We start from the raw sequence: 13041 nt of genomic DNA on the forward strand, positions 1-13041 counted from the left end.
CCAGCCTCAACTTTTATTTTAGATTTAGGGGATACTTGTGCAGGTTTGTTACCTGGTTTTATTACGTGATGCTGAGGTTTGAGGTATCAATGATTTCATCACCCACGTACTCAGCATAGTACCCAACAGTTTATCAATCCTTATCCTCTCTCCTCCCTCCCCCTACTAGTAGTCCCATTGTTTATTGTTGCCATCTTTATGTCCATGAGTGCCCAGTGTTTAGCTCTTACTTATAAGTGAGAACATGTGGTATTTGGTTTTCTATTCCTATATTAATTTGCTTAGGATAATGGTGTCTAGCTGCTCTATGTTGCTGCAAAGGACATGATTTCATTCTTTTTTATGACTGTATACTATTCCATGGTATATATGTACCATATTTTCTTTAATCTGTTGATGGACATCTAGGTTGGTTCAGTGTCTGCTGTTGTGAGTAGTGCTGCAGTGAACACGTGAGTACATATGTCTTTTTGGTAGAACAATTTGTTTTATTTTGGATATGTACCCAGTAATGAGATTGCAGGGTAGAATGGTAGTTCTGAGTGCTTTGAGAAATCGCCAAACTGCTTTCCACAGTGGCTGAAATAATATACATTCCTACCAACAGTATATAAGCATTTACTTTCTCTGTAGCCTCACCAGTGTCTGTTGTTTGACTTTTTTTTTTTTTTTTTTTTATTATACTTTAAGTTCTAGGGTACATGTGCATGACGTTTATATCATGTATAACTCCCCAGTGCAATCCCTCCCTCCTCCCCCCTCCCCATGATAGGCCCCAGTGTGTGATGTTCCCCTTCCCGAGTCCAAGTGATCTCATTGTTCAGTTCCCACCTATGAGTGAGAACATGCGGTGTTTGGTTTTCTCTTCTTGTGATAGTTTGCTAAGAATGATGGTTTCCAGCTGCATCCATGTCCCTACAAAGGATGCAAACTCATCCTTTTTTATGGCTGCATAGTATTCCATGGTGTATATGTGCCACATTTTCTTAATCCAGTCTGTCACAGATGGACATTTGGGTTGATTCCAAGTCTTTGCTATTGTGAATAGTGCCGCAATAAACATACGTGTGCATGTGTCTTTGTAGTAGAGTAATTTATAATCCTTTGGGTATATACCCAGTAGTGGGATGGCTGGGTCATATGGTACATCTAGTTCTAGATCCTTGAGGAATCGCCATACTGTTTTCCATAATGGTTGAACTAGTTTACAATCCCACCAACAGTGTAAAAGTGTTCCTATTTCTCCACATCCTCTCCAACACCTGTTGTTTCCTGACTTCTAATGATTGCCATTCTAACTGGTGTGAGATGGTATCTCATTGTAGTTTTGATTTGCATTTCTCTGATGGCGAGTGATGACGAGCATTTTTTCATGTGTCTGTTGGCTGTATGGATGTCTTCTTTTGAGAAATGTCTGTTCATATCCTTTCCCCACTTTTTGATGGGGTTGTTTGTTTTTCTTGTATATTTGTTTGAGTTCTTTGTAGATTCTGGATATTAGCCCTTTGTCAGATGAGTAGGTTGCAAAAATTTTTTCCATTCTGTAGGTTGCCTGTTCACTCTGATGGTAGTTTCTTTAGCTGTGCAAAAGCTCTTTAGTTTAATTAGATCCCATGTGTCAATTTTTGCTTTTGCTGCCGTTGCTTTTGGTGTTTTAGACATGAAGTCCTTGCCCATGCCTATGTCCTGAATGGTACTACCTAGATTTTCTTCTAGGGTTTTTATGGTATTAGGTCTAACATTTAAGTCTCTAATCCATCTTGAATTAATTTTCGTATAAGGGGTAAGGAAAGGATCCAGTTTCAGCTTTCTACTTATGGCTAGCCAATTTTCCCAGCACCATTTATTAAATAGGGAATCCTTTCCCCATTTCTTGTTTCTCTCAGGTTTGTCAAAGATCAGATGGCTGTAGATGTGTGGTATTATTTCTGAGGACTCTGTTCTGTTCCATTGGTCTATATCTCTGTTTTGGTACCAGTACCATGCTGTTTTGGTTACTGTAGCCTTGTAGTATAGTTTGAAGTCAGGTAGCATGACGCCTCCAGCTTTGTCCTTTTGACTTAGGATTGTCTTGGCAATGCGGGCTCTTTTTTGGTTCCATATGAACTTTAAAGCAGTTTTTTCCAATTCTGTGAAGAAAGTCATTGGTAGCTTGATGGGGATGGCATTAAATCTATAAATAACCTTGGGCAGTATGGCCATTTTCACGATATTGATTCTTCCTATCCATGAGCATGGTATGTTCTTCCATTTGTTTGTGTCCTCTTTGATTTCACTGAGCAGTGGTTTGTAGTTCTCCTTGAAGAGGTCCTTTACATCCCTTGTAAGCTGGATTCCTAGGTATTTTATTCTCTTTGAAGCAATGTGAATGGAAGTTCATTCCTAATTTGGCTCTCTGCTTGTCTGTTACTGGTGTATAAGAATGCTTGTGATTTTTGCACATTAATTTTGTATCCTGAGACTTTGCTGAAGTTGCTTATCAGCTTAAGGAGATTTTGGGCTGAGACGATGGGGTTTTCTAAATATACAATCATGTCATCTGCAAACAGGGACAATTTGACTTCTTCTTTTCCTAACTGGATACCCTTGATTTCTTTCTCTTGCCTGATTGCCCTAGCCAGAACTTCCAACACTATGTTGAATAGGAGTGGTGAGAGAGGGCATCCCTGTCTTGTGCCAGTTTTCAAAGGGAATTTTTCCAGTTTTTGCCCATTCAGTATGATATTAGCTGTGGGTTTGTCATAAATAGCTCTTATTATTTTGAGGTACGTTCCATCAATACCAAATTTATTGAGCGTTTTTAGCATGAAGGGCTGTTGAATTTTGTCAAAAGCCTTTTCTGCATCTATTGAGATAATTATGTGGTTCTTGTCTTTGGTTCTGTTATATGCTGGATTACGTTTATTGATTTGCGAATGTTGAACCAGCCTTGCATCCCAGGGATGAAGCCCACTTGATCATGGTGGATAAGCTTTTTGATGTGCTGCTGAATCCGGTTTGCCAGTATTTTATTGAGGATTTTTGCATCGATGTTCATCAGGGATATTGGTCTAAAATTCTCTTTTTTTGTTGTGTCTCTGCCAGGCTTTGGTATCAGGATGATGTTGGCCTCATAAAAAGAGTTAGGGAGGATTCCCTCTTTTTCTATTGATTGAAATAGTTTCAGAAGGAATGGTACCAGCTCCTCCTTGTACCTCTGGTAGAATTCAGCTGTGAATCCATCTGGTCCTGGACTTTTTTTGGTGGGTAGGCTATTAATTGTTGCCTCAATTTCAGAGCCTGCTATTGGTCTATTCAGGGATTCAACTTCTTCCTGGTTTAGCCTTGGGAGAGTGTAAGTGTCCAGGAAATTATCCATTTCTTCTAGATTTTCTAGTTGATTTGCGTAGAGGCATTTATAGTATTCTCTGATGGTTGTTTGTATTTCTGTGGGGTCGGTGGTGATATCCCCTTTATCATTTTTTATTGCGTCTATTTGATTCTTCTCTCTTTTCTTCTTTATTAGTCTAGCTAGCGGTCTGTCAATTTTGTTGATCTTTTCAAAAAACCAACTCCTGGATTCATTGATTTTTTGGAGGGTTTTTTATGTCTCTGTCTCCTTCAGTTCTGCTCTGATCTTAGTTATTTCTTGCCTTCTGCTAGCTTTTGAATGTGTTTGCTCTTGCCTCTCTAGTTCTTTTAATTGTGATGTTAGAGTGTCAATTTTAGATCTCTCCTGCTTTCTCTTGTGGGCATTTAGTGCTATATATTTCCCTCTACACACTGCTTTAAATGTGTCCCAGAGATTCTGGTATGTTGTATCTTTGTTCTCATTGGTTTCAAAGAACATCTTTATTTCTGCTTTCATTTCGTTATGTACCCAGTAGTCATTCAGGAGCAGGTTGTTCAGTTTCCATGTAGTTGAGCGGTTTTGATTGAGTTTCTTAGTCCTGAGTTCTAGTTTGATTGCACTGTGGTCTGAGAGACAGTTTGTTATAATTTCAGTTCTTGTACATTTGCTGAGGAGTGCTTTACTTCCAATTATGTGGTCAATTTTGGAATAAGTGCGATGTGGTGCTGAGAAGAATGTATATTCTGTTGATTTAGGGTGGAGAGTTCTATAGATGTCTATTAGGTCCGCTTGGTGCAGAGATGAATTCAATTCCTGGATATCCTTGTTAACTTTCTGTCTCGTTGATCTGTCTAATGTTGACAGTGGAGTGTTGAAGTCTCCCATTATTATTGTATGGGAGTCTAAGTCTCTTTGTAGGTCTCTAAGGACTTGCTTTATGAATCTGGGTGCTCCTGTATTGGGTGCATATATATTTAGGAGAGTTAGCTCTTCCTGTTGAATTGATCCCTTTACCATTATGTAATGGCCTTCTTTGTCTCTTTTGATCTTTGATGGTTTAAAGTCTGTTTTATCAGAGACTAGGATTGCAATCCCTGCTTTTTTTTGTTCTCCATTTGCTTGGTAGATCTTCCTCCATCCCTTTATTTTGAGCCTATGTATGTCTCTGCATGTGAGATGGGTCTCCTGAATACAGCAGACTGATGGGTCTTGACTCTTTATCCAGTTTGCCAGTCTGTGTCTTTTAATTGGAGCATTTAGTCCATTGACATTTAAGGTTAATATTGTTATGTGTGAACTTGATCCTGTCATTATGATATTAACTGGTTATTTTGCTCGTTAGTTGATGCAGTTTCTTCCTAGCCTCGATGGTCTTTACATTTTGGCATGTTTTTGCAATGGCTGGTACCAGTTGTTCCTTTCCATGTTTAGGGCTTCCTTCAGGGTCTCTTGTAAGGCAGGCCTGGTGGTGACAAAATCTCTAAGCATTTGCTTATCTGTAAAGGATTTTATTTCTCCTTCACTGATGAAGCTTAGTTTGGCTGGATATGAAATTCTCGGTTGAAAATTCTTTTCTTTAAGAACGTTGAATATTGGCCCCCACTCTCTTCTGGCTTGTAGAGTTTCTGCCGAGAGGTCTGCTGTTATTCTGATGGGCTTCCCTTTGTGGGTAACCCGACCTTTCTCTCTGGCTGCCCTTAAGATTTTTTCCTTCATTTCAACTTTGGTGAATTTGGCAATTATGTGTCTTGGAGTTGCTCTTCTGGAGGAGTATCTTTGTGGCGTTCTCTGTATTTCCTGAATTTGAATGTTGGCCTGCCCTACTAGGTTGGGGAAGTTCTCCTGGATGATATCCTGAAGAGTGTTTTCCAACTTGGTTCCATTTTCCCCCTCACTTTCAGGCACCCCAATCAGACGTAGATTTGGTCTTTTTACATAATCCCATACTTCTTGCAGGCTTTGTTCATTCTTTTTCTTCTTTTTTCTTTTGGTTTCTCTTCTCGCTTCATTTCATTCATTTGATCCTCAATCGCTGATACTCTTCCTCCAGTTGATCGAGTCGGTTACCGAAGCTTGTGCATTTGTCACGTATTTCTCGTGTCATGGTTTTCATCTCTGTCATTTCGTTTATGATCTTCTCTGCATTAATTAGTCTAGCTGTCAATTCTTCCACTTTTTTTTCAAGATTTTTAGTTTCTTTGCGCTGGGTACGTAATTCCTCCTTAGCTCTGAGAGGTTTGATGGACTGAAGCCTTCTTCTCTCATCTCGTCAAAGTCATTCTCTGACCAGCTTTGATCCGTTGCTGGCGATGGGCTGCGCTCCTTTGCAGGGGGAGATGCGCTCTTATTTTTTGAATTTCCAGCTTTTCTGCCCTGCTTCTTCCCCATCTTTGTGGTTTTATCTGTCTCTGGACTTTGATGATGGTGACGTACTGATGGGGTTTTGGTATAGGTGTCCTTCCTGTTTGATAGTTTTCCGTCTGACAGTCAGAAGGACTGTCTGTTGGTCTGTTAGAGATTGCTTGAGGTCCACTCCAGACCCTGTTTGCCTGGGTATCAGCAGCAGAGGTTGCCGAAGATAGAATATTGCTGAACAGCGAGTGTACCTGTCTGATTCTTTCTTTGGAAGTTCCTCTCAGGGGTCACGCCACCCTGTGAGGTGTGGGGTATCAGACTGCCCCTAGTGGGGGATGTCTCCCAGCTAGGCTACTCAGGGGTCAGGGACCCACCTGAGCAGGCAGTCTGTCCGTTCTCAGATCTCAACCTCCGCGTTAGGAGATCCACGGCTCTCCCCAAAGCTGTCAGACAGAGTCGTTCGGGTCTGCAGCGGCCCCGCTCTTTCCCCTAATGGACTGCAGCTGTGCGCTGTCCGCAGCGGTAGAGTCTACAGAGACAGGCAGGCTTCCTTGAGCTGCTGTGAGCTCCACCCAGTTCGAGCTTCCCAGCGGCTTTGTTTACCTACTTAAGCCTCAGCAATGGCGGGCGCCCCTCCCCCAGCCTCGCTGCTGCCTTGCGGATAGATCGCGGCAGACGGCTGTGTTAGCAGTGAGGGAGGCTCCGTGGGCGTGGGACCCTCCCGGCCAGGTGTGGGATATATTCTCCTGGTGTGCCTGTTTCCTTAAAGCGCAGTATTGGGGTGGGAGTTACCCGATTTTCCAGGTGTTGTGTGTCTCAGTTCCCCTGGCTAGGAAAAGGGATTTCCTTCCCCCTTGCGCTTCCAGGTGAGGCGATGCCTCGCCCTGCTTCAGCTCACGCTGGTCAGGCTGCAGCAGCTGACCCGCACCGATTGTCCGGCACTCCCTAGAGAGATGACCCCAGTACCTCAAGTTGAAAATGCAGAAATCACCGGTCTTCTGTGTCGCTCGCGCTGGGAGTTGGAGACTGGAGCTGTTCCTATTCGGCCATCTTGCTCCGCCCCCCTGTTGTTTGACTTTTTAAACGGCCATTGTGACTGGTGTGAGATAGTATCTCATTGTGATTTTGATTTGCATTTCCCTGATAGTTTTTTTATATGTTCATTGGCCTCTTGTGTGTCTTGGTTTGAGAAATGTCTGTTCATGTCTTTTGTCCATTTTCTAATGGGGTCGTTTTTTACTTGTTCAGTTGTTTTAAGTTCCTTATAGATTCTGGATAGTAGACCTTTGTCACATGCATAGTTTGCAAGTATTTTCTCCCATTTTATTGGTTGTCTGTTTACTTTGTTGATCGTTTCTTTTGCTCTGCAGATGCTCTTTAATTAGGTCCCACTTGTCAATTTTTGCTTTTATTGCAGTTGCTACTGGTGTCTTTCTCAAGGCTGAGGTCTAGAATGGTGTTTCCTAGGTTTTTTTCTAGGATTCTTATAGTTTGAGGTCTTACATTTAAATCTTGAATCCATCTTGAGTTAATTTTTGTATATGCTGAAAGGTAGCTATCCAGTTTCATTCTTCTGCATATAGGCTAGCTAGCTGGCCCAGCACCATTTATTGAATAGGAGTCCTTTCCCCATTACTTGTTTTTGTTGACTTTTTCAGTGATCACATGGTTGTAGGTATGTGGCTTTATTTGCAGGTTCTCTATCGTGTTCATTGATCTATTTCTGTTTTTATACCAGTATCATGCTGTTTTGGTTACTGTAGTCTTATAGTTTCAAGTCAAGTAATATGATGCCTCTGGCCTTCTTCATTTTGCTTATCATTACTTTGGCTATTCAGGCTCTTTTTTTATTCCATATGAATTTTAGAATAGTTTCTTCTAATTCTGTGAAAAATGGTGTCAGTAGTTCGGTAGGAAAAACACTGAATCTGTAGATTGCTTTGAGTAGTATGGCCATTTTAATGATACTGACTCTTCCAATCCATGAGCATGGACTGTTTTTCCATTTGTTTGTGTCATCTATGATTTCTTTTAGCAATGTTTTATAGTTTCCTTGAAGAGATCTTTCACCTCCTTGGTTAAATGTATTCCTAGGGGTGTGCATGTGTCTACTGTAAACAGGATTGTGTTTTTTTGTTGTTGTTGTTGTTGTTATTCAGACCGAGTCTCGCTCTGTCGCCCAGGCTGGAGTGCAGTGGCGCTATCTCGGCTCACTGCAAGCTCCGCCTCCTGGGTTCATACCAGTCTCCTGCCTCAGCCTCCCAAGTAGCTGGGACTACAGGCGCCTGCCAACACACCCGGCTAATTTTTTGTATTTTTAGTAGAGACAGGGTCTCACCATGTTAGCCAGGATGGTCTTGATCTCCTGACCTCGTGATCCACCCGCCTCGGCCTCCCAAAGTGCTGGGATTACAGGCGTGAGCCACCACACCCAGCCTTGTGTTCTTGATTTGCCACTCAGCTTGAATGTTATTGGTGTATAGAAATGGTATTGATTTTTGTACATTGATTTTGTATCCTGAAACAGATAGTTTGACTTCTTCTTTTCCTATTTGTATGCTGCTTTTATTTTTTTCTCTTGCCTTATTGCTCTGGCTTGAACTTTCAATACTATGTTGAATAGGAGTGGTTAAGAGTGGGCATCCTTGTCTTGTTCCATTTCTGAAGAGGAATGCCTCCAGTTTTTTCCTGTTCAGTATAATGTTGGCTGTGAGTTTGTCATAGATGGCTCTTATTATTTTGATGTATGTTCTTTTGATGCCTAGGGTCTTGAATGCCTTCATTATGAAGGGATGTTGGATTTTACCAACAGCTTTTCCATGTCTGTTGAGATAATCAATATGGTTTTTGTCTTTAATTCTGCTTATGTGACGAATCACACTTATTGATTTGCATATGTTGAACCAATCTTGCATCCTAGGAATGGAGTGTACTTGATCATGGTGAATTAAGTTTTTGATGTGCTGTTGAATTTGGTTTGCTAGTATTGTTTTGAGTATTTCTGTGTCTAGAACATGTTCATTTGTAAAAGGAAATAGGTAAATCTTAAGAAGTTGTATGGTAATTTCATAAAATTAAGTGTGGTTGTCTAAGTATAATAGATTAAAGGCATTCATTTTTACTGATTATTACATTCTCATAAGACCTTCCCTGTACCCCCACCACACCTCAAACAACCTCATTCCTGGCTAGTCAGAGAGAGAATGGAGTATTTTCACACATAGGTAAGAGTTAATCCAGAAAAGATTGCCTTTAGTTTCAAATACTAGCACTTTTTAAGTACTATCTTTGCTTATTAAATGCAGTGTTGCTGAGGCATTTAAAATTTTCAAACAACAGGAAAAATAAAAATCTAGTAAACCATAAAGATTGCTGGGTGCGTAATGTGAAAAAATAACTTTTTGTTGATGTGTATTATAAAGTAGCTTGATTATACTGACCACTTGTATCAAAGCTATTTATCAAAGTACATTTCTGCTTTCATTTGGTAACTTTGGGTTACCAACGTTTCACCCTAAAAGGAAGTTTATGGCTGGGTGCGGTGGCTCACGCCTGTAATCCTAGCACTTTGGGAGGCTGAGGTAGGCGGATCACAAGGTCAAGAGATCGAGACCATCCTGGCCAACATGATGAAAACCAAGTCTCTACTAAAAATACAAAAATTAGCTGGGTGTGGTGGTGCGTGCTGGTAGTCCCAGCTTCTCGGGAGATTGAGGCAGGAGAAGTGCTTGAACCTGGGAGTCGGAGGTTGCAGTAAGCCTAGATTGCACCACTGCACTCCAGCCTGGTGATAGAGCGAGATGCTATCTCAAAAAAAAAAAGTTTATTTAGAAAAACAAACCAAATGTTTCTGTGTACAAGGAAAATTATTTTTAATATATACTTGTGTTAAGTAGCTGAAAAGATGGCTTTGGCTCTTAGAAATATTATTCTACATGGACTTTTATGAAGAGTTAAAAGTAACTTTTATAACCTCTAGGTAAGTGGGCTCTTGGTGGTGCTTTAGACCGGTATTTAAACTCAAGTCCTTTCTTGTTTCTGCCCTTTAGAACACAGTACTGTCTGCTTTGCTTACAATATGTAATTCTGCTGGTGAAGCTTTGGATACAGGAAAACAAACTGCAATTATGGAAGTTGTGAGTCAGCTTTGGGCTTTTTTAAACATTAAACAGGTAAGGAAAGCAACTGATCCTTTCCTTATCAAAAAACAGAAAATATCAAAAAAAAAGGATAGTACTGAAATTTTCCAGTATAGAGTAAAATGTATCTAATTCTTTTGGGTGTTTAGTAGACCTTTATAAGAACTTAAAAGTATCTGTACTCTCTCAGGCCGCTTTCATTTTCAGAGTGTGATAGCATTATATTAGTAAAATTAGAATACGTCATGTGATGGCAGTCCACCTACTTACTTTCCTAACTGGTTATACCCTCTTCCCCCCCACCTTATCTCTTCCCCTATTGTTTGTTCTGTTTTGGGTTAATGTATCCCATTTCTGTGATTCTAGGACCTTTAATAAATCTTTTGGGCAATGGAGAGTGAGCTGACTTAAAGGTGGAAAGGGCTAGTGAATGGATGTGGCTAATTTCTATTTCTCTTTCCCAGCAAAGCCAAGAAGCCAAGTGATGATCTAAAAGTAATGATATGCCTCCCACACATGGTTATACATCTGTTTCTTAGTTTAAAAATATAAATAGGCTCTTTGTTTTCTTTGACTAAGTCAAAGAAACACTGGCCTCTGGCAGCTAGTGGAAGCTAAAGGCAACAGCCATACTTTTGGGAAATGATAGAAATGATTTTACAGATAATGTTTTATTATTACTTTTTTTATGGTCAGATTACCCTACTGCATTGTTTTGACTTCAACAAGTACTTTCCCGGATGTTCACAAATCATTCAGTATTCATTCAGGATATCTGTGATGGGGATATAGCTTACAATATTATAATGTAAACCAAAATTATGAAGAAGAGAAATGAAATTTTAAGATGACTAAGGAACATATAAGCCTTTCAGTCACAGACAAGTAATTAGATCCCTTTTAGACTTAAATTTGGATTTCAATCACAGCTCTGCTTTTTATCCTAGCCACGTGATCTTGAACAAATTGTTTAATCTCTTTGACCCTGTTTTCTTATCAGTAAAGGTAATAATATCTACCTCACAGAGCTGTTGTAAGGCATAAATGAGGTAATATAAAATGCTTAACATATTACCTGATATAAGTGCTCAATAAAAGTTTGCTATTATTATAGTAATTCTTATGTGATTGAAACTTTTTCTTCAAAATTATTTTGTGTTTCTTAGGTAGCAGATCAACCTTACATTCAGCAGACATTCAGCCTTTTACTTCCACTGTTGGGATTTTTCATTCAAACTCTAGATCCTAAACTGATACTTCAGGTAAGAATAATGACCAAATTGATACTTTGTTTGCTAAGGAGGTTGCTAAATTGCTATCATGTAAAATAAGTTTTTATCTTCTTTGTCACCCTATACTGAGCAGTCAGTACTTTTTGTTGTTACTGTTAACTAACCCCCACAAACCCCTGAGGTTAGGAGTCGTAGTTCATGTGTTGAACCCTGCATTCATAGCAGTTTCAAAGGTATTTCAGCAGCTGTGGGAACGTTGAATCGGTTAACCAATATGGATTAAAAGATAGCACCCATTGTTTCTTTGAAGAAATACAATTATTTTGAAAGAAGAGCACTACTGAATTTCCTCTTTGGCCTCCTGAATTTCCTCTTTGGCCTCCAGCTTACATGGCTAGGACAGGCAGAGCCTGGGTCACTGTCTAGGGAACCCTTGTCGTGGTGCCTTAGCTGCGCCTTTCTTTTGGAGGTTCTAAGATGACAGAGAAAATGGGAAAGCCCTTCAGCTAAACTGAAGTGATTTAGAGGCTTTGGAAAGAGTCCATACTAGACAGAATTGATGCCCCAAATTAAGAGTTAGCTTAAGCTCAGGGTCAGGTAAGAAAGAGAAACAATAACTGTTAAGAGGAGAAACTATCCTTCTTATTTGTGAAGATGATGGAAGAGATGATTCCTGTCACAGTATGTGGTAGAACAGAAAGGAATGAAACTTACAGCTTTGCTTTTAGTAGCTGTTTTTAATGATGTGTATATGAAGAAGTTAGCAATAACAGGTATGTACTATACCATATGTATAACATGACTTTTACTAATTTATAAAGAATCAGAATACAGTAATTAACTCAGTGAATGCAACAATTTGATTCTGATTCTGAAACCTCTAATATTCTTTTAGAAAAAATAATTTTGATATAATGTGTCTACCTTTAAAAAACCCAAAGAAAATTCTAAAATTTTTAATTAAGTAGATTGTTCAAAAGGTATTGCTTCCTTTATAAAAGATTTCACCTTAAGATTCCCTTAAATTGGGGGTTTGCAAATTATGGCCTCCTGTCTAAATTTTGCCCTCCTGTTTTCAGCCCAAGAGGTAGGCATGATTTTTAAAGGTTTGCAAAATAAAAAATAATATGTAACAGAGAACATGTTGCCTACAAAGCCTAAAATATTTACTATTTGGCCTGTTAGAAAAAGCTTGCCAGTCCTTACTAAATAATGAACTTCTCTCAATAGAATTTTAAATACAGGTATACCACAGAGAGATTACAGGTTGTGTTCCAGACCACCACAATAGAGTGAGTCACATGAATTTTTTGGCTTCCCAGTGCATACGGAAGTTATGTTTACACTATACTGTAGGTTAAGTGTACAACAGCATTATGTGTAAAAAATGTATATAATTAAAAAACACTTTCTTGCTGAAAATGCTAATGATCATATGAGCCTTCAGCAAAGCATAATCTTTTTGGTGGTGGAGGGTCTTGCTTCAGTGTTGATGGCTGCTAACCCATCAGGATGGTGGTTGCTGAAGGTTGGAGTGGCCATGGCAATTTCTTAAAATATGACAGTGAAGTCTGCCACATCAATTGACTCTTCCCTTCATGAAAGATTTCTCTGTAGCATGTGATGCTATTTGATGGTATTCTACCCACAGGAAAACTTCTTTCAAAAATAGAGTCAGTCTTCTCAAATCCTGCTACTGCTTTAACAACTCAGTTTATGTAATACTCTAAATTCCTTGTTTTCATTTCAACAATGTTCACAGCATCTTCTATACCAGGAGTAGTTCTGTGTCAAGAAACCACTTTCTTTGCTCATTCATGAGAAGCAACTCCTCATCCACTCAAGTTTGATCATGAGATTGCAGCAATTCAGTCACATCTTCAGGATCCACTTCTAGTTTGCTAGCTATTTCTACCACATCTGTAGTTACTTCCTCCACTGTAGGCCTGAACCCCTCAAAGTCATCCTTGAGGGTTGGAATCAA

At 39.6% G+C, this 13041-nt stretch overlaps 1 protein-coding gene across 9 annotated transcripts in view; it reads left to right on the forward strand.

Moving 5' to 3' along the window:
- CUNH1orf112 (chromosome unknown C1orf112 homolog) overlaps positions 1 to 13041 on the forward strand; it is a 66038-nt gene that overhangs the window by 45421 nt on the left and 7576 nt on the right. For all 9 annotated transcript variants that reach the window (XR_004434305.1, XR_004434304.1, XR_004434306.1 and 6 more), the window contains 2 exons: positions 9736 to 9858; positions 10992 to 11087. Coding sequence is in view for 6 of the 9 variants with exons in the window: in XM_033199600.1 (XP_033055491.1) it covers positions 9736 to 9858; positions 10992 to 11087 (219 nt within the window). In the remaining 3 variants the exon portion in view is untranslated. The remainder of the gene's footprint in view (positions 1 to 9735; positions 9859 to 10991; positions 11088 to 13041) is intronic.

This window comes from Trachypithecus francoisi, unplaced genomic scaffold (assembly GCF_009764315.1).
Source record: "Trachypithecus francoisi isolate TF-2019V2 unplaced genomic scaffold, Tfra_2.0 Lachesis_group5, whole genome shotgun sequence".
Taxonomy (NCBI): domain Eukaryota; kingdom Metazoa; phylum Chordata; class Mammalia; order Primates; family Cercopithecidae; genus Trachypithecus; species Trachypithecus francoisi.